This window comes from Carcharhinus amblyrhynchos, chromosome 15 (assembly GCF_965287045.1).
Source record: "Carcharhinus amblyrhynchos chromosome 15, sCarAmb.v2.hapA, whole genome shotgun sequence".
Classification (NCBI taxonomy): domain Eukaryota; kingdom Metazoa; phylum Chordata; class Chondrichthyes; order Carcharhiniformes; family Carcharhinidae; genus Carcharhinus; species Carcharhinus amblyrhynchos.
In genome coordinates, this window is record NC_137338.1 from 36,598,010 (window position 1) to 36,619,322 (window position 21,313).

Genomic DNA, 21,313 nt, shown 5'->3' on the forward strand with positions numbered 1-21,313 from the left:
AACTCAACCCTCTTGGTGACGACATTCACTTTCATGTAGCCCACAAAGTATTTGTGTTCCATCAGGTTTTGGCACATTTACAATAGGTGAACTCCAATCACGAGAACTCATTTCATTAATGTTACTTTGGAAAGTCAATTGCCTTCTGTACTTGTTATAACTTTGCTGGATTTAACCTATAAGAGGTTGGTAACATCAAAAGGAAGAATGATAGGGTCAATACTCCCAGCCCAACGTCAGCAGAGGCTGTGTAATGGGTTTCCTACTGAACACCATGGCCTCTGTGCATCTCTGGTTGCTGGATTTCTGGCATTGTCAGCTCAGCACCAGAAATTGGCACTGAGCTGAGTACATTATTTAATTCTTCATTTACATTTTATTAATGGGCCTGGGATTGAGGTCTCCAGGCCTGCAAGCCTCCCCCACCCCCCCTGCCAGGAGTGTTTCACTCCAACAGGATTTACAACAGCTCCCCACTACTGGGGAAATGGCACCCCAGCCCCACTGAATTGTAGGGGAGCCATGGAAGCCCCCCAGGTGGTCAGGGGTAAGGTGGGGCGGGGGGGGGGGTGTCCCCTCAGCATTGCCAACTTGGCCCCCTGACACTGCCCAAGGGGCACCTTGGGACAGCATAACAGGCAGCCGGCAGTGCCAAGTGGGCAGGGCTTCTGGGGTGATTGGTCAGGATGGGGGTTCCACTGCCACTCTGCATTTGAGATTGTAGGCAGAGGGAGGGAGGATAGTGATCAGGCTGGCTAGAGTGGGGGGGATGGAGGTGGGGAAGATTGAGGCAGGCTGGGAGGGTGGGCATCTGGGCTGGCCTGGAGATGACCAGAAGGAAGTCTCACAACATCAGGTTTAAGTCCAACCAGTTTATTTGATAGTAATCCCACAAGCTTTCGGAAAAGGTGTTCCTTCATCAGGTGTGTGGAAGGTTCTCACTGTTGAGACTTCTTACTGTGTTTACTCCAATCCAACACTGGCATCTTTACATTATGATGACCAGAAGGCCAGCAACAATCATTGTCACACCCAGCTGCAGAAAGCAGGCTCTCCCAAAAACAAGTTGCTGCTATAAGGCTGGTTAAAATGAATACTCTTAACAATATAGTGGGGGTGAAAGAGGGTGGAGCTGCGGGAAAGATAATTGATAAACTAATTAAACTTTGAGACGATCAAAGTCCTGGTCTGGCGGGAATGTATCCATATATTTGAAAAATAAGTGAGGAAAGGGATAGCAAAGTCACTAGCATGTGTGTATACATGCACACATTCATTAAAAAGGGAATAGTGCCAGAAGATTGGTGGACAGCTACTCTGATTATTTTAAAAAGAAAATACAACATTCCAGGGAAAGATAATGGAATCTTTACTTGAAGATGTAATAGAAAGACATCTAGAAACTGAAAATATAATTTAAAAGAGCAAATCAGCATGGATTCCAAAATGGAAGGCCATCCTTGACCACTTTTATTGACACTTTAAAGAAGATTAGAAAAGGATAATAGGCAAGGATGTAATGTATCTGGATTTTTAAAAGGTACTGCACAGAAGACTCAATGAAGGTCAGAACATGTGTAGTCAGGGAACAAGTTGCAGAATGACTAACTAACTGGTTACAAAATAGAAAACAGATTGGGGGGTTAAAGACAGCCTATTGGGAGACATCAGCAGCGGACCTTTTGCGAGATTTGCAACCAGTGTTCAGCCAGTTGCTAGTCACTGAGGCCCCTTTTTTTTTTAAGCATAATCAGCTCCATGCCAAAAATTGGTGGAAATCAACGTGCATACGTCAATCTCCGCACTGACAGATTGGCGCATGCGCAGTGGCCCACTCAGCACTATGTTGCCAGCCTCTTGAGCAAGATAAGCGCCCCCCTACCCCAACCCCCTTACCGATGTGAATCTCTCTGAGGTATTCTGCATTGCATGGCATTGGAGATTCATTCAGGTAAGTACACCCAAAAACTGGTGGGATATTCTCCCGTTTTTCTGCCCATTGGGCACTTTGTTTTGTTTTGGAAGAATCCCGCCAGTTGCACAGATTGGCTAAAGGTGGAAAGTGCGTTTCACAAGGATCAGTACCAGAATCATTGCTGTTCAGTATTTACAGAAACAATTTGGATTCAGGAAGTAAAAGTACAATTTCAACATCAGCAGACAACACCAAATTGGGGATTGCAGTTAATACTGAAAAAGCCTCAACAAAAGAAGGAAGACCAATAAACTTGCAGAATTGGAATGTAATTGGCAGGTGAATTCTGGTATTAACAAGGGTGAGGTAATCCATCCTGGTAAAAGAGGTGACATACCCCTTGGCAAAATAAGTGTCTAAGTGAGACAAAAGAAAAATCTGGAAGTACAGGTGTGCAATCATTGTACGTAGTAATGTAAGCCAATAAAGCTTTATGTAAAAAGGCAAAGCTATGTTAAACTTGTAGAGAACCATAGTTAGGCCACAGTTAGAGGACTGAAACACGCCTGCTCTCCATATTACAAAAAAATTTCAAGATATTAGACTCAGGCAAACAAGATATTCTTAAAAAAAATCAGAACTCAGAAGTAAAACAAAAATATTTTAAACAGGCTAGGCTCTTTTCTCTTGAAAAGAGAAGATTGAGGGATGACAAATTTAAAAATTATCAAAAGGTTTGCTGGGGTAGATGTAGGGAGGGACATTTCCACTTGCAGGGAGACAAGAACTAGGGGCCATAGATACAAGACAGTCACCAATTAATCCAATTGTGAACTCAGGAGAAACTTCTTTGCCCAAGGATACTTAGAATGTGGAATTATTCCACAAGGAATAGTTGAGGTGACTAAGTGCATTTAAGGAAAAGTTGGACAAGCACATGGAAGAATGGAATGTATTTATGGGGTTAGATGAAGGGTGGGAAGAGGTTTATGTGGAGCACTAACTTATGTATGGATCTGTTGGATACTTCTGTGCAGTAGACAGTTTATAATATTGTGTAAAAATACTCTGCCCTAAACAAATTCCATTTATACTGGATCTAAATTTCAGTTTTCAATTATCAATCTAACTTTTCACAATCCATTATTCCCTTACCATTGCCATGTAGGACAGTGATGGACCAGGTGATCTCCTGCTACCACAAACTGCAAAAAAAGAAGTATTTTGAAGAAAAATTAAAGTATATTAAACTGGAATCATGTTTTGTACGACCACATTCTAAGAATGCATCTATTTTTCATTCTGTTTTGAGGTTAAATATAGAGCAACATGCCCAATTGAAAACAATCATTTAAAATTGTTTTGAAATGCTGGAACCATTGGCTAAAGAGAGATTTGATCTTAGAACAGTATTCTACATTACATAAATAGTTACAAACATATTCTACTTTGAGAACAAGGTAAATTTGTTTTTTAGAATGAGTCTGTAACAAATATTCAGTGAATAAAACATATTATTTCACAAAACATTCAAGGTTCAATTCAAATATACCAGGTGATTTAATCAGTTTATTGAAGTAGAAAATAATTTTTTTTTGTGTAGCTCTAACAAGATTTTCTGGCCACACTCATCCCAAAACCAGACAATCTTACCAGAGGTCAATGGTCCTTTGCATGATCCACCCCACTCCCCACCCGTTACGATTCCCGTGGCAGGCAGGACAGGAAAATCCCCCCCCCAACTTTAGTGTTCATTTTCTGAATGCATTAAGATTTGCAACAATGAAATGGGAATTTAGCAATCCATCACAATCTATCAAAGAAAGATTCAGTTTAACCAAAGCTAGCTTCAGCATAAAAATATTCCTCTAATAACATATGTTGAAGGGAATAGGGACAGAGTGTGTGTAGGTATGCTGGCAATGCCTTGGCAGTGAGGGTGGAGTGGTAGTGCTAGCAAGACCTTCAGACTGTGGAAGCAGGTGGCAGAGACTTGGGTCTGGATTCATACATGAGGCTGTCTCTACAGCCACATGACCTATGAAAAGTCTGCTGCCGCCAGTTGGACCCCACCTGCAAGACACTCATTGGACAGTCCTCAGCCCCAGCAGCTCTCAGAGGGGAGTGCCAGTCTGTGCTCCCTCTGCTCCATTGTGCGTGGGGTGGGGGAATCCCATTGTATCTTCAAAATACAATCCCGGAGATTGGATACTCTGGGCTTATGTGTTTTCTTACTACATCTCTGAGTAAAAATTCTATTATCTTTCTTACCACCAGCATTAAGATAACTGGTCCAAAGTTCCCTGGATTTTTTTCCATCTCCCTTTAAGTATAGGAATAATTTTAGCTATCCTCCTGTCTTCTGCATTATTTGCTTTTCTAATACATTTTTATACATATGCAGTAATTCATTACAACAAACTTTCCTGATGTAGTTTCACAATTAAATCTATACCAAAAGATTAATTTGTTTAATCCTAGGTTTCATCAACTAATTTTAGTTGAAAAAAGGACCCATTTTCCTGATGTCAATTCCTGGCAACAAACTTGATATCCTAATCAAATATCACAGCATTGAATTTTGAGCACAATAAAAATTTGATGAGTTTCTGCTGGGAAACAGAGAAAGCCAAGATTCACCGTGTTCTTGGATTGATATTGTTATTGTAGACAGGATAATCTACTTCAATCAAATGGAAAGACTACTTTCTCCTTTAACATCTGAACAACTTATTTAAACAAAATCCTCACACTCACCTCCTCTGGGGTAATTACTCCAGTCTCTTTAAACTTTGACTCCTGCATTGAAAAACAGAGGAAAATATGCATCAATAATGGGAAAAACAGTCCTTGTATGTTATGCTGGCCCGGTGGTTAGAACTGCTGTCTCTCAGCGCCAGGGACCAGATTCGATTCCAGCCTTGGGTCACTGTCTGTGTGCATTCTCCCTGTGTCTGTACAGGTTTCCCCTAGGTGTTCTGGTTTCCTCCCACAGTCCAAAGATGCGCAGGTTAGATTGTTTAGCCATGCTAAGTTGGCCCTTTGTGTCGGGGGACTAGCCGGGTAAATACATTGGTTAAAGGGATAGAGCCTGGGTGGGAATGTTGTCGGTGCAGGTTTGATGGGCCCAACAGCCTCCTTCTGCATTGTAGGGATTCTATTCCTTAATTCATGGCTAAAAGTTTCATCGCCTCAATTTACTTGACAGCAGGATTATCTAAAGTCTAAAGAACTGAAGAAACAAATCATGTTAGCATTTAATTGTTAGTTATACAGCTCGAGTAGCTAAAGATGGACTTGAAGAACATGGTCTTAACAGTCTGGATGTTAAAATGCTATATGGCCTTTCAATCCATCTAACTATATCCCAGCCTATGTATTGCATGCATTGCCCTCATAAATAATAAACCATAAATGTTACTATAACATAAAAAATCTTAAGTATAAATGAATGACTTTATGGTTAGGCTAATACAATAACCAAGCATATTCTGGTGAAATTACTGCAATAAAGTACCAAAAAAAAGGTAAGGTAGCTGTAGATTCAGATAAGTTTGCACTTGTATCAATCTTTATTCCTCCCAAAACATTTCACTGCTCCAATCTGTATCAGCAAGAGCCCTGTTTGACAGAGTGTGGAAATGCAACCACTATGACCAAAAGGACACACTAATATGAATATTTTCCAATACTGGAAACATTTTAGTGATTAAGTTTAAAATTGACCTGATGTGAATGTTGCAGTAAAGAATAATATAATGGTTTTACCATTGATAGTTCTGTCATATATTCTCTGAGCTAACACTGCACAAAGAAATATTCTCTGTGTTGCTTCAATTACGCTTTAGTTCTGGTGGCCACCCATACATGGTTTAAAAAATGAACTTTGGTGCAATTCAGATAATTCATTAGAAAGCAGTTGAAACAAAATCTGAAAGGAAAACAACGTGATTGGACTGTAGCCAATAACCCTGAGAAAATATAGTGATGTGTCACAAAGGAATGGCAAGATCAAAAAGGAGCAAAACCATGGTTACAGTTGTTGTGGCTGGTGTGCTAGTGTGTAACAAACATCATCAGGTTCAGCTATCAGTGAAAGTGAATTCCTGACTGCTCCTGTTTATTTCCCTTTTAAAGTACTAAGTCATCCTTTCCATTGTATTTGCCTTCAGATGATTACAACTGGACATGGTTAATGCATTCATTTCATTTTTTTTGCATGGAGTCCTACATATCACAAATGTTTCTATGACGAGGGTGACATGTATAAGTTGATGTTTGGATTTTGAGGTATTTAAAGAAATAGTGATGCTGCTCTTTTCAAGCAGTTTTCCTCATTTTATTTAAAAGATGAAGATGATTCCCACCTAGTAACCACAAAATAGGTAAATACTGGAGTAAGGTGTGTCATGGTATCTTTTTCAGGTATTCATTTAACATGGTCAGATTATATCAAGGAAAGATTGATTATACAAGTTATGTTGGCTTCCAAAGGGCATTCTATTAGTATAGAGGGCTTTTATAAGATGTGATCACTTGAAAGTTTTTAAGGTCACTGGAAGACACCAAGAAATGAATGTTACACAAGGGTGTAACAATGCAGTTTTTGTGAACACTCCATTGAAAAATACATTTTTACTGTTTTGTGTTAATATGAGGACGTTGAATAATTAAATAAAGCTCTTTCTTCTTTGTTTAAATGAACTTAAATTTTGATCTTCTTTGTCACATTATTGTATAACAGTGTTGGGAAAGTACTCACATGGTAATTTATTACAATCACATTGGACTTCTCAGTCCAACAAAGTTTGATTTCATTTCAAAGACTTGGGGTCTGAAGCTGTCAGAACAGTCAAAGGAGATCTAGATATCCCAACTGATGAAGGAAAGAGAATTCTCTAATAAAATAATTCAATAGGACACTATTGTGGCCTAGAGTTCTTTACCAATTTATAGACTTTTTTAACAAATCTTGTTAATGCTACATAGCTTTCCTGAAAACAGTACACACAAAGCCTGTTGACTGAGATATAATGCTAACTATCTAGTAATACTGACTAAAGGATTAATCCTGACATGTAATCTCTACACAAACTCTTATTAAAAGCACAAATCCTCTGGTTACAAATAAGTAACCTTGAACCCTATGATTTATGGTTTATTGGACACAAAATCCAATGTATGCCAGAGATGCAGCACTGTAGTGCTGTCTTCTTAAAGTGCTGTTACTTCCTTATATGTTAGATGACAAAATCTAACTTTAAGTTGTGCATATATGCTCATAACATATATATCAACAACATAAAAAAACTTTCAGCAAAAAAAATCATGTGACAAAAAACTTTGCATCTTGCAAATGCAAAATGTATTTAATGTTTTTACATTTCAAAAGAAAGTGGAAGCTATCTTGCCTTCCTAAATTCAAAAACAAACAGCACTGATCAAGTTGCTTGTATGTAAAGCAGCCAAGAAGCAGCCTGGTTCCAGAAACAATTTGGTCATCCCTTGACAGTCTTGTGTTAATTAATATTCAAATGCCAGTCCTTGTTCATCCTTCAAAGATATGAGGGAGAATCTTCCCAAAAGTCTGAAAATGGGAGTGTTCCATTCCAGTCGTTGTTTTCCTGACAGTAGGTGGTCAACCAACATGACGAGCTGGTAAGATCGCGCTCATGATTTCAATTGCAAGTTTCAAAATTATGAAAGTTTACATATACATTTGTAATTTAAATGGGTGAACCATAAGGACCATTTTTCTGACCTCTAGTGTGATTCAACAGAATTACAGGTTAGCTGCATCATGTCAGGTGTTCCTTGTTCCTGACAAATAAAAGGGAGAAAGTTTGGTAACACAATTCTGTTGATCTAAGCTGTCTTGCTATAAGCACAAACTAAAAGTACTAAATTTAAAAAAGGCAAAACTGGAATTATAAATTAAAAAAGTGCCCTGACCAAAGAATTGGTAGGAAGTGTGATGAACAGCAGTCACAAATCAGACAGTTTAAAATTAATCATTAATAGTAAATAGCAATTACCTAGACTGCAAGAGCCCAGAAAGATATGGATGTACAGTATAATTTGCTAGTCTGACAGCAGTGGTTAGGGAACAGCAAATGGAACTCTTTTCAGAAGCGCTTAAGCAAGATCAAAAATGAGGAATGTAGTGCAAGCCAGGAAATAGGAAGTTTAGTTCAGGCACGGGGAGGAAGGAAATCATGAACAGCACAAAATAACAATGAAACTTAAATATTAAAGAGAATGGCAGACAGCTTTGAAGACTCCTTTATAGTCAGCTGGTCAATTTGAATGGACATTTAGAATTTGGCAGGAACACACTACCATCACTGTTGGAAATACTCAAGTGCATTCCTTCAGATTAATATCAGGTTACATGTGAACTATAATATTGTGAAGCACACAATCCTAAAGTGTTCCTAATCTTGAACCATAAGTGTGTGCGCATAAACTGAAAATACTACAAAAACTCAGGATCACAGTTACAAGTAGCTGGCAACAGATGTAGAGTCATACAGCAATACAGCATGGAAATAGGCCCTTCAGCCCAAGCCCACCATGGTGACCTCCCAGCTAGTCCCAACTGCCCGTGTTTGGCCCATATCCCTCCAATCCATTCTCACCCATGTACTCATAGAAATGCTTTTTAAAATGTTACTGTTGTACCTGCTTCAACCACTTTTTCTGGCAGCTCATTCCCTATACGCACCATGCTCTGCGTGATGAAATTCCCCTCAAGTCCCTTTAAAATCTTTCCTCTCTCACCTTAAACCTATGCCCTCTAGATATGAATGATGTTAGAAAACTGGGGAGACAATGAGAAATCTTTTGAAGTAACTTGGGAGATGATATTAAAAGATCATTTTCTGGAAGTTGATAAGGGCTGTTTAGGGTAAATATGTATATATAATGTGCTATGGCACAAAATAGTTTGGAAACGAAATGGACAAAATTCTCGGCTCCAAATAACCTCACTTTGAATTGTTCCATCGCTGGTCCTAATTCTGAACTGATGCAATAGTTTTGCATGGAGCTACAACAAAACCACTTCACAAAGATGTAGTGTACAAAGGTAAGATCTAGAACAGATGATATGCAAAAAGGGAGCCATAAGATGCCACCAGGATGCAGGCAGTCAGGATGAAAGTCTACCATAGCTGATCTTCTCCAAATTAAAAATGAGGAAGTACATTTCAGTCAACGGAGGCTATGACCAATGAAAGGAAGGTTAATTGAATTTAACATTTAAATTTATGATGGGAATTCTCTAGTCCCGCTGCTATGCATGGAGATTTGGCTGAGCGCCAAATTCACCATTCTCGCTGGCAGCAGTGATGGGACAAGTTACACCAGAGAATTCCAGCCTATATATCCATGGTATTGATCAACTTCTTTAAAAGTATTTTGCAGCTGTGTCTGTTCCCATCTGTCTGAAACCAGAGAGACAATCATACGTCAGAAAGATTGAATTGGCTGGTTCACAATGAACTTGAGGTTCAATTAAAGTAGGAGAATTAAATCATCGGTTTTGTGGCAGGTCAGTTCTATTGGCCTGGATTTTGGAGCACAAGTAATAACATTCTGTGTGCTGAAATTGCGTAAAAACTAGGGTAAATCGCTTTTTTTTCCCCCAGTGGGATTTTCAAAATGAATTTCCCACACTGTGCACTGCAGAGTACACTAATGTAAATCTCACTAAAAATCTGGGGGTGGGGCCTATTCCCATTGCACAGACCAGCAGCCTAGTGCTGAACGGGCCACTCCAATCTGACAGGTGGAGTGGCCCGTTCAGTGCAGAGCAATAGCAATAGCTCTGCACTGCTGGGCCAACCTCAGCGCCCCCCCACCCCGCACCTCGCAGCCCTCCTTCCTCCCCCACCACCCGCACCTCGCAGCCCTCCTTCTCTTCCTCCCGCCCAATCCACCAATGCCCAGCCTTGATCACTGGCCTCCCCCCTTTATCATCAAGCATGAGTGCAGATTGGCAACGGGACCCCCACCCCCCCCCAGCCATTAGGCCCTTCTTCTGGCCTTGTCTCTTTGGCACTGCCCACTAAAACTGAAATACTTCTTATGATTGTAGAGATGTTGCAAAAAGTTTGCTTTAAATTAAATGTTTTATCTACTGTATGAAGAAAATTGAGAGAGTCAGTGTCTAAAACTAGCATCAAAATTGCACAATATTCAGTGGGATCTTATGGTACTACCAAAAGTAGGACCATATCCTTTAATATTACCTGTTTTTTAATTAGTTTATTAAAACTTTGATTACCTGTGTTTCAATAGCCACTTCTATAATGCTTTCCATCAACAAAATTCTTCTAATTTCTCCATTTCTTTCAACTATCATTCTCATGCCTATGCTGCCTTTTTAGTCTATTTGCCTGTTGTATAATTTATTTTTCACTATTTATGTTGTCAACCATTTCAGAATTTTGAACATCAAACTCTCTCTCTACCTTGCCTATTTTAATAAACACAGTCCTAGCTCATTTTTTTCTTGCCAAAGATGAGATTGAGAAGATTTAGGAGGCATGAATAGTGGAGAGAAATGAAACAAGACAAAGGAGTGTTGGGACAGATTCCAGTAAGGACAGCCATACTTAGCTTACCTTTTCATGCTTAGTATTGCCATAATTAAGCTATTAAATTTTTCCTTTGGTAATAGCCTCTTGTCCTTTTGGCTAAGATGAAGCATCAGCTCAAGCCCAAGATTGGGTGCAATGCCTTGTCAGTTTGAGATCGTGTTTGTCTGACTGAATTGGATTGAATTTAAATTTGATTTTTGGAGCAAGCAAAGAGTTGGGTTCGGGCCTGCCTGGTACACTAAGCATTGGCTTTGTAACTTTAAGAATGGCGTAATTTTTTAAAAAAAGTCACTCTCTAAGTCAGATACCCAAACCATACCTTTTATATATACATTTTATATTTAAATAAATTACTTCCTATATTCAAAGCCAACTAATGCCTATTTGACTTGTTTTTCACCTGCAATCCTAACTTTGAAAATACATTTAACAGAACCTCCAATCTTTCTAACTCCATTGAATTTTTCATGTTTACAATGTATTTCTATATCCCTTCTTTTTATTTAGAATGTACCTCACAAATAAAGACTTTTTTCCCCCCACATAATTGGCCTCAAATGATTTGAATTAAAAATGATTAAAATTCTTTTTAGTGGCATCCCATGAATAATGTGTTTCAAAATTCCAAAACTTTAACCAAAATATTTATTTGTTTGGTTGAAATGATTTCAGTTGGAAGATTTGAACTAGTCATGAATATATTTGCAAAAACTTTTGTCTATTGTTCAAAATATTTTAGCCAAAGTCCTTCTGGAGTTCCTCATATTCTTGCTCAATTTTCCCATGCTCTTGATCCTATAATTGAGCAACCTTCTTCCTTCCTCTTCTCTCTGGAACTTTCTTTCAAAACTGTTGTTTTAGTTCATTCCCTTCTCTTTCACCCACCAACACTGTCTTATAAAGCCTCATTGAAAACCCACTTCTTCCTTCTTGCTTTTGATTACCACCTTTACCTCTCCTCACAATTGCTCCTTGATTTCACAAACTTCCCCGTCTGCTCTTCTTTTGAAACGTTGCTGAATGTTTTTCTATATTACAAGGCACTACATTAATGTAAACTGTCGTCATCAGCAAAGCTTGGGATTGTTTCCTCTATTTATGACATTCAACTGGCTAAATGTCATAATGAGAAAACTTAACTTCTGTAAAAACTGAGATGAAATGGGTTGAAAATCACCTGCATTCATCTCAATCATATCAAATGCATGATGTTTATTTTTCATGGCTAAGATACACTGTCCATCAGATTTACTGTATTATAGCATTTATAATCTCAAGAAGAATGCAACATAAATTATCTGCATGTTGAAGAGGACCAGTGAATTGATCAGGACTATCTATTTTGAGCATATATGTGACTATAAAAGGAAGCATTACTAAATTGACTCCGGGAAAGCATTGATTCCATGTTCATGCTTTTGTAGATTATACAAATGGCTCTATCATTTCAGGACCTCACTTCAATCCTTTTACAAAAAATCATGGTGGACCAGACGACAACATTTGTGATCTTCACAATGTGGAAAAATGCCAAAGTAGACAGTGCCAAGGTGCATCCTGGGCATGGGCATTTTGCCCCTTAGACAGTGCTGGGGGCACAAGCTGGCACTGCTAAGGTGCCGTGCCCAGAGGACACCACCACGTTGCAGGACCCTGATTGCCCTCCCTTCACTCCAGCAGGGTCAGGCCACTAGCTCCCTGAAAGTAGGAGCAGCTCTAAATCATGGAGTGAAACACTCTGGCAGGGTGGGAGAAGCTAGCAGGCCTGGAGAATTTAGTCCCGGGCCCTCTAATAGCATATAAATGATATTTAAATCATCATTTAAATGCTAGCCCCACCCAGCCACCAATTTCTGGCATGGAGCAGATGATGCCGAAAATCCAGAACTGAGAGATGCTAGCAAGGCACAAATGCTCAAGGGAACCCCGTGAACTGCACCCCGTGCAATTCTTCTGGCTCGCTGTGTTTGAAAATTAGTCATGATGCGGGTATGCCGGCGTTGGACTGGCGTAAACACAGTAAAAAGTCTGACAACACCAGGTTTTAGTCCAACCTATTTATTTGATAATATACTCGCAAGCTTTCGAGGGGTTACCCTCTTCGTCAGGTGAATGGAGAGTTCTGGCCTCAGACAGAGCATATAAAGCACAGACAGTTTAGAGATTACTGATTAAAATGCGAATCCCCACACCCAACCTGCTGTTCAAGACCTGAAGTGGCTGATAATGTGAGTGGTAGGAGCACTGATCTCTTTAAACTGTGATCAGTGCTCCTACCACTCACATTATCAGCCACTTCAGGTCTTGAACAGCAGGTTGGGTGTGGGGATTCGCATTTTAATCAGTAATCTCTAAACTGTCTGTGCTTTATATGCTCTGTCTGAGGCCAGAACTCTCCATTCACCTGACGAAGAGGGTAACCCCTCGAAAGCTTGCGAGTATATTATCAAATAAATAGGTTGGACTAAAACCTGGTGTTGTCAGACTTTTTACTTTGAAAATTAGTGCAGCAGGATGGGAGAATCACTCCCATGTGGTGATTTAACCTGAGGGTCACCACACTCAGACAAAGGGCAAGGTTGAGAAGGCAGGACCTTCATGGATAATCTCAGCTGGTAGAAGAATTGAACCTGCACAGTTGGTGTCGCTTGCATCTCTAACCAGCCATCCAGGCAACTTAGCTAAACCGACCCTCACTACTTACAACTGTAAATGCATGTACTAAATAATACCAGCCAATTTATTGTATGGTGCAAAACAGAAATGATAAAGAGTTAAATGTATAAAGACCAAAATAACAGAATTCTGAAATTCCTATAGAATTTCTTTCTAGTGTCCTTTTAATTGTAACATGATCATTCTAAGTCCATGGAATTGCACCTTGCAACAGTGACTTGAATATGTCGCTCAAACAAGTGAACTAAAGATAAGTATCACTGCCAAAACAAGCCTGATCATGTCACAGAGGCTAATTTTGAGATGGCTTTCCTAGCAGATTTCTACAGGCATGGTGACACAGCATTGCTGCCTCACAGTGCTAGGGACCCAGGTTCGATTCCCAGCTTAGGTCATTGTCTCTGTGGAGTTTGCACGTTCTCCCTGTGTCTGTGTAGGTTTCCTCCGGATTCTCTGGTTTCCTCCCACAGTCTAAAGATGTGCAGGTTAGGTGCACTGGCCATGCTAAATTCTCCCTCAGTGTACCCGAATAGGTGCCGGAGTGTGGCGATTAGAGGATTTTCACAGTAATTTCATTGCAGTGTGAGTATAAGCGTACTTGTGACTAATAAATAAACTTAAAAAAACTTTCCTTTATTTCTTGTATTTTTCTTGATACACTTTGTTATGGAAGTAAATTACATATTTAGAGTCCAGTCTTATCTTGACGATCACATCTATCTTCCTGTGAAAATTTGTAGATTTTTTTCGTGCAACTTCTCTTGATAACCATAGCACCTTTACAGTGCAGGAGGCCATTCAGCCCATTGTGTCCAAACTAACACTCTAATAGAGCACCATACCCAGGTCCACTCCCATGCCCTATCCGTGACCCCGTACCACACAATGGAAAATATTTCCACAAGTAGTTGATTTAAAATATTTTAAACAGAAAATTTTTGGCAAATATATTCATGACTAGTTCAAACCTTCCAACTGATAAAATATTTCAACCAAACATAAATATTTTGGTTAAAGAGCTGGAATTTTGAAACACATTATTCATGGGATGCCACCAAAAAGAATAATTTTAATCGTTTTTAATTCAAATCATTTGAGGCCACATCTTTATGACAGACATTCTGATGTTTGCAAAAGATATGCCTTACAACCCTGCATTATGAGTGACAAGATTTGAAAAAAGGATTTCATAGCAAACATTTAACCTGCGATGCCTCCCTACATTTCAACAATCTGTAAACTTTACAAAAAAACAACAAAATTTTACACCTCAAGTTCATAGAATCACTGAATCCTACAGTGCAGGAGGCCGCCATTTGGCCCATTGAGTCCGCATCAACCACAATCCCACCCAGTCCCCATCCCCATAACTCCATGCATTAACCCTAGCTAGTTCCCTCTTGACATAAGGGGCAATTTAGCATATCCTAATCCGCATGTCTTTGGACTGTGGGAGGAAACCCGGGCATCTGGAGGAAACCCACACTGACACAGGGGGAACATGCAAACACCACACAGATGGTGACCCAAATCAGGAATCGAACCTGGTCCCTGGCGTCATAAGGCAGCAGTGCTAACCACTGTGCCACCCAGGTGCAAATTCTGGTAAAAGACATTTTTTTTCAAAAGATTAAAAATTGAGAAATAAATAGAAATGGAACCTTGGGAAGATTGCAAGGATTTGGGCAAAGAACAGAATTGAGACTAACTTGTAGCTCAGTCAACACAGGCACAAATGGCCTCCTCTGTGCTACATTATCCTATGATTCAATGCCACTAATAATAATTCCCTTCTTAACAGCTGCTCCATAGATCACAAGTAAAGACAAATCAACAGTAAACTTTTACTACTGTTATTATAATAGCAAGTGAAATTAAAAGTAAATATCTTAACTGGGTTTGCAAATTCCAGCTCAAATCCTGCACCATCCACTTATAACTTTCCTAATGCAGTATGGGTTCTACATACCAAGACTCCCATTTCAACCCAAGATTATAAAAAGTAGAATTTCACCTTGAACCAACTTCCAAAAGAAATGTCACTCCCAAAATGACCAAGCTGGGTACAATGATCAGCCTCGGTGTCTTATTCGATTTGTTTAAGTAGTGCTTTCAATTTTAAAGCAGTATAAAGTTACAAACTGGTTCAGTGGCTTAGAAAGGAAGTACAAACAAGTGGCATTCACCAACAAACAGTGGCATTCACCAACAAACAGTGGCATTCACCAACAATCAGCCAGACTTGGACTGAAGAGTTTGAGAGTGGGCAATGCCAGTTTACATGACAAAAATGAGGGGACATAACCTGATGAGTAACAGAATGGACGAGCAGCTCCTGTCATCCAGTGAGAGGCTCAGTGAGGCCAGTCAAACCTCGCCTGCCAAAGCCAGTCAGTTATCTGGTGGAGTTGCTCGGTGGGCCAGCCGCTCCGTGCCTCTCTCCCGAGTGTTGGCTCAATGTTGTCACTCGGGGTTGGGTGTTTTTTTTTGGGGAAGCCCAGGCCTGAGCAAACAGCAGCACTCACCTTCAGCACCGGCGTCAGGAACTCTGCCACTCCCAGCGCCGTCCCTTTGACAGTGTTAATGACGTTCTGCATGTCGCCAGCCCCCCCGGTCGGCCTGCAGCATGCGGCAATCAGCGGCCGTCAGTGTGTTTGCGGCCAGCAGCTCTCCCCGCTTCTCCCCGCTCCCTCCTCAACAAGTTCCGCAGCCACACTCACGCATGCGCGTCCCCTCCCACCGCCCGCCGCGCGTGACAGTGACGTTGGCCGAGAAGCTCAGCGCGTGCCGCGCGCGATGGCGTCACTGAGGGACGATGCACATGCGCAGCGCCTGACGGAGCCGCTGGCCTGGGGCAGAGGGAGTGTCTCTTTGGTGTTGGTGCTCAGGGAGCGGAGAGGCCGGGTCAGGATGGGATACCGGCCGTGGAAACAACAGTAACAGATGCCCAGCAACTTTCAGGTGAACCGTGCCCTGCCGCCGAATAGTTGAACTGATAAGTGATCGTTAGCCGTGCAGGGATTGTGTGGACCGGCTGGTGAGGGATTGTGTACGGGCCGGTGCGGGGCTGTGTATGGGCCGGTGCGGGCCTGTGTACAGACTGGTGCGGGGCCGGCGCGGGGCAGTGCAGACAGGTTGGTGTGGGATTGAGTACAGATTGATGAGAGGTTGTATAGACAGGTTGGTGCAGGATTGTTTGTTTGGCCCCAGAGTGCAGGGGAGTTGAAACATTATCCATCCACCCACCGGTAAAGGAATGGGACAGGTTGCAGAATGATGCTGGGTCTTCTGCCGGATAAAATCACAGTTGCTGATGAGATGTGGCAGTATTATTGTTCCAGAATTTCCCGTGCTCACCTTAAGCTTGATACTGTGCCACTGATCAGTTCCAACCTGCACACAAGCCCGCACCAGGCTGTCTACACAACCCCTCACCAACCTGTCTACACAATGGGTTGAAGTGTAGATGATGTAATGATCTGTGAAACATGAGAAAATTTATTGTGGAGATGGAGGCTATTCAGCTCATTATGTCTGTGCTGGCTGCAATGGGTTATCCCATCTAATGCCCTTTTACAGTTCTCGCGCTGTGGTTTTGGATATTACGGTATCTCTATGTACTTTTTCAATGTGATTCGGGTTTCGGTCTCTTGAGTTCCAGACTCCCATCGTCCCCAGGTACAAAAATTTCATCTCCACCCAAAAAAAATCTACTTCTTCCAAAATCAATTGTTATAAGATGCTTCACAAGAGATTTATAACACAAAATAGGTTTTAAGGAGTGGCTTAAAAGGGGAAAGGCGAGATGGAAAGATGTAAGGAGGGAATTCTAGAGCTTCAGTAGTTAAATACATGGCAGAGCAATTAAAATCATGGATGTGAAAGAGATCGGATGAATGCTGATGTCTCAGGGCTGTGGGGATGAGAGAGGTCAGAGAGGCAGGGGCGAGTTCATGGAAGAATTTGAAAATAAGACTATGAATTTTAAACCAAAGTCATTGTTTGGCTGGAAGTGAGTGTAGGTTGATAGTTGAATGGAATTTGATGTCAGATAAGACACAGTCAGTAGAGGTTTGGAAGAAGTTTATCAGGGGTCGGGGGTTGGGGGGGGTGATGGTGATGGTGGTAGGCTGTGGGAGACCAGGCAGGAGAGCTGAAATAGTCAAGTCTAGAGGTAATGGCACAAATTAGGTTTTGACTGCAGATGAGCTGAAACAGAGGTGAAGTCAGGTGAAGTTATGGAAATGAAAATATACAGTCTTAACAATTATGGGTAGAATTTGGGAGACCAGCCATGAGTGCATTGAAATAGTCAAGTCTAGAGGTAACAGGCACAACTGAGATTTTGACCGAAGGTGAAGTAAATTTGGGCGATGTTACAAAAATGAAAATAGGCAATCTTAGTAAGAAATGAATATGTGACCATGATTTACTTTAAATGTAAGCCTCCTGATTATTGATCTCTCTGCAATTGAAATATGTCATGTGCCTGAAAACACTAGGCCCCTCAATTTTATACAACTTAATTGAATCTCCTGTCAGCTTCCTCTGTTTCATAGAAAACAATTCCAGCCTATCAAATCATGCCTCATATCTAAAATTCTTCATTCCTGGCAACATTCACATAAGTGTTCTGTACCTGCACTAACGTGATCACGCCCTTCCTATAATGTGGTGACCAGACCTATACACCGTACTCTAGTTGCTGTCCAACTAGTACTTAATACAGTTTGAGCGTAATCCCCCTGTATGTAGATCGTATGTCTTGGTTAATAAAAGAAGGTTTCCCATAACCACTATCTTAACCACCTTTTCTACCTGTCTGGTTAACTTCAGGAATTTGTGGACCAAGATTCCTCTTTCCTCCATACTTTTCAGAATCCAACCATTTATTGTGATTCTCATTCCTTGTTTGTTCTCCCCAAATGCATTATTTTATGTCTCCAGATTAAATTCTTTTTGCCACTTTTCTGCCCATCTGACCCATCCATTGATTATTCAGTTTATTCTGACTTGCATTGGCATCTAGCCTGTAATACTGACATGATATGAGCATTTTCCATGACGTTTGTTTTAAAGAACACAAATCGTACCAGGCATATCTTTCCAAACAGCTGAATTAAAGATTAGTTGTTTAGCCCTGCTTTCTGTGACTTACTTGAGTTTGCCTAACTGACAAAATAAATCATTGTCTAGAGTGTTTTGAGATGCTTTGACACTGTGCACTATGCAAGTGTGTTCTCAAAGTATGGAAATCAAATTCTGCTGAGTTATCACAACAGTAGAAGATGCTTAGCAGAGGTCCTCTGTCTCCCTCAGACTATTAGGATAGTTCATGTGGACAATCAGAACATCCCATTCTTGGGCAATGTGTGCCTTGCAGAGGTCCATTTTAAAAGTATTTATTGCCCATGAAATGATGGTGGTGAGCTGCTTTTTAAAATATTACCAACTTAACCTGGTATTAAATCCGAAACATTATCTAACAGCAGCCAAGAATCCTCTAGAATGACCTCCACCCAAAAATTAAGCTGCCTCTTCAAATACTGTTCGAGCTATTGCATAACTTCCAACATTTGTTAGTTTAGCTGCAAAATTGAGTTCTAATTAACCTTTATGTTTCACTTTTCAATTTGAGAAAGAGTTCTTAAATTAATGGGGCCTGAGTACTGCCCATCTTCATGGGAAGCAGGGAGGCATTCCCCAGCAATGTAACCGCTACTAACTCTTCATACTTGCAGAAATTTAGTCTTACTTTCCATTAGTGATTTTAAATTATGATTAGTGACGAGGTAAAGGATAGTGGTGCAATGTAATGATAACCCCACTCCTTCATGACTGCAGCACAGAGCCAGGATGTGAGGAGCATGCCCTTCTCGCGAAGCATTGTATTTACATTTTATGGAGAAGAGACAAAGAATTGCTGGTTGGTGAGACCAGTATTCCAGAATATACTCAGTGCCCCCACTGATCAGAAGTCATGCATCTTTTCAAAATCCTATGCAATTCCCCAATCTTAATGCTGGTCCTCATTTCTATTCTGGCATCCTTCTGAGATTTAAGCTGCAATATATCTTTATGTCTACAGATCTGTATCAGACATTAAGCAGTTCTGGAATTTAGAACTCAGGGAAAGATAGGAATAACCAGTAATGAAAATAATCGGGGGGACAAAATCCATTTATTTTACACCTACCCCAATCCCCATGATATTGGGGCTTAATTAAAGGAGTATTGATTGACAATTGGCCATGTTACTGGGACAGTGATTAGCACTGCTGCCTCTCAGCGCCAAAGAACATGGTTCAATTCCAGCCTTGGATAACTGTGTGGAATTTGCACATTCTTCCCATATCACATTGGTGGAATTGGTCCAGGGGAGGAAAGGTGTTTTCGTCCCGGTGCTCCAATTTCCTCCCATAGTCCAAAGATGTGCAGGTTAGGTGAATTGATCATGCTAAAATTGTCCAGGATTGGGGAGGGGGCGGGGTGCTGCTTAAGATGCTCTGTTGAAGAGTCAGTGCTGACTTGAAGGGCTGAATGGCCTCCTTCTGCACTGTAAGGATAGTATGAATGCCAGAAATGAGAGGGTTTACTGTTTCCCAGTGCTAATTTTCCATGTGTAGAAGGTATAATAAATAATGGATCTCAATTCAAAAATTATATTCTTCTTGACTTGCTTTACAAATTTTGTACTGTTATTTAGAGACATCGAAGGTTATTTTGGCCTCAGGTGAAAACAGGCATTAAATGGGTGCAGTGCTAATAAGACATACCAGTTTGAAAGACTGGACGTAACATCCAATTTTGTAGTAATTGCTGATTCCCATCATTTGAACTTGCTTGCAGATATTAAACCAGAAACCTGCAGTGTTAGCATTCAGGTGTTAACTGTGTGCAATTTTTGCACAACAGTGTATATAGGCTTCTTTGTTCACTTCCTTAGGTGTGGAGTGTTCTGACTGACACACAATGGCACATTTCTGGATGACTCAGAAATCAATTGAAAGGTCGATATGTTCTCGCATGTCACATTGATGGAATTGGTCTGGGGAAAGAGAGGTATTTTGTACTCTTGGGGTAAAGGACGGTATCTTGCCCTCGTGTTTCTCTCTGTTTCTGACATGCTTTTCCTGACCTCTTGTCCTCCTCCTATTTCTCATTCAGACCAAGGTGGACCTCTATCAAGATGCCCATGACCAAGCACTCCCTTTCCCCTGGGTGACTCCGGTAAGATGGAGTAGCGTAGAACTTGTTTTTGTTAGATTGTCTTCAGAATTTGTCGAATAAATATTTCTCAAGATGCCTTGACAAATTGTCTCAGAGATCCTCTCCACTGCTCTCGCAGGAAGTGAGAATGAAATGTTGAGCAGGCCTTTAGTAGCACTTGAAACCTACATCAATGCTGTATTTACTCTTGGCTTGTCATTGTTGGGAGAGGATAAATGCTAGATACAAAAATACTGTGCAATCTCTTTAATGAGCACTAGTGGACCATTAAAGTGGCAGTCAACCTGTTAATGTGCCTCTAGATGTCCATTTAGAGTGCAAGCTTTAACTCCTTACCAAGGCAGCATCTTGCATTTAACACGGGCCAAACTAATGTTTCTGTTCAAGACCATATTCAAAGAACACATGCACAGGAACAGGCCATTTGGCCCGTTAAGCCTTCTCAGCCATTCATTAGGGTCATAGTATGATTGTGGTTTTAACTCCACTTTCCTGTCTGCTTCCCATAACCCTTGACTTCCTCAAAGCAGGAAGCCTGGTATACAAAATTTAATACACTTCAATGAAGATTATTATTCACAATGTGGTGTGTATATTAGTACACAGAGTTCTGTTCGTTGCAAGCAAAAGGAACATGTGCGCACATTTAACAAATAAGTGACAACCACTCACTATTTCAAACCTCAGGACTTTGACCAATTAGAGTCGAGCTGCTTGGTTTAAATTTCAAATGATGCTTGACAGTTAACTGTCAGTTACCATCAACTGGTGGTTTCTCTAAGGCAACAACGCTCCAAATCAAAGACCACTAGCTAACTATTAGCACTGTCTGTATAAATTGTTGTTCCCTTTAGGTTTGATATTCTTGTGAATTGTTCTAAGTGCAAGT

At 40.6% G+C, this 21,313-nt stretch overlaps 2 protein-coding genes across 5 annotated transcripts in view; one reads left to right on the top strand and one right to left on the bottom strand.

The window, feature by feature from the left end:
* The window catches only part of atg3 (autophagy related 3), a 35,814-nt gene extending 19,899 nt beyond the window's left edge, over positions 1-15,915 (bottom strand). For 2 of the 3 annotated variants that reach the window (XM_080203823.1, XM_080203824.1), the window contains exons 1-3: positions 15,720-15,915; positions 4,673-4,714; positions 3,071-3,120 (exon numbers count right to left, since the gene is read on the bottom strand). In XM_080203823.1, the coding sequence (XP_080059949.1) occupies positions 3,071-3,120; positions 4,673-4,714; positions 15,720-15,791 (164 nt within the window). In that variant the 5' untranslated portion in view covers positions 15,792-15,915. The remainder of the gene's footprint in view (positions 1-3,070; positions 3,121-4,672; positions 4,715-15,719) is intronic. The other variant, XM_080203822.1, reaches the window with a different exon arrangement.
* A 109-nt stretch (positions 15,916-16,024) lies between these two features.
* slc35a5 (solute carrier family 35 member A5) overlaps positions 16,025-21,313 on the top strand; it is a 32,397-nt gene continuing 27,108 nt past the window's right edge. For both annotated transcript variants that reach the window (XM_080203820.1, XM_080203821.1), the window contains exons 1-2: positions 16,025-16,155; positions 20,362-20,424. The gene's annotated coding sequence lies outside the window, so the exon portion shown is untranslated. The remainder of the gene's footprint in view (positions 16,156-20,361; positions 20,425-21,313) is intronic.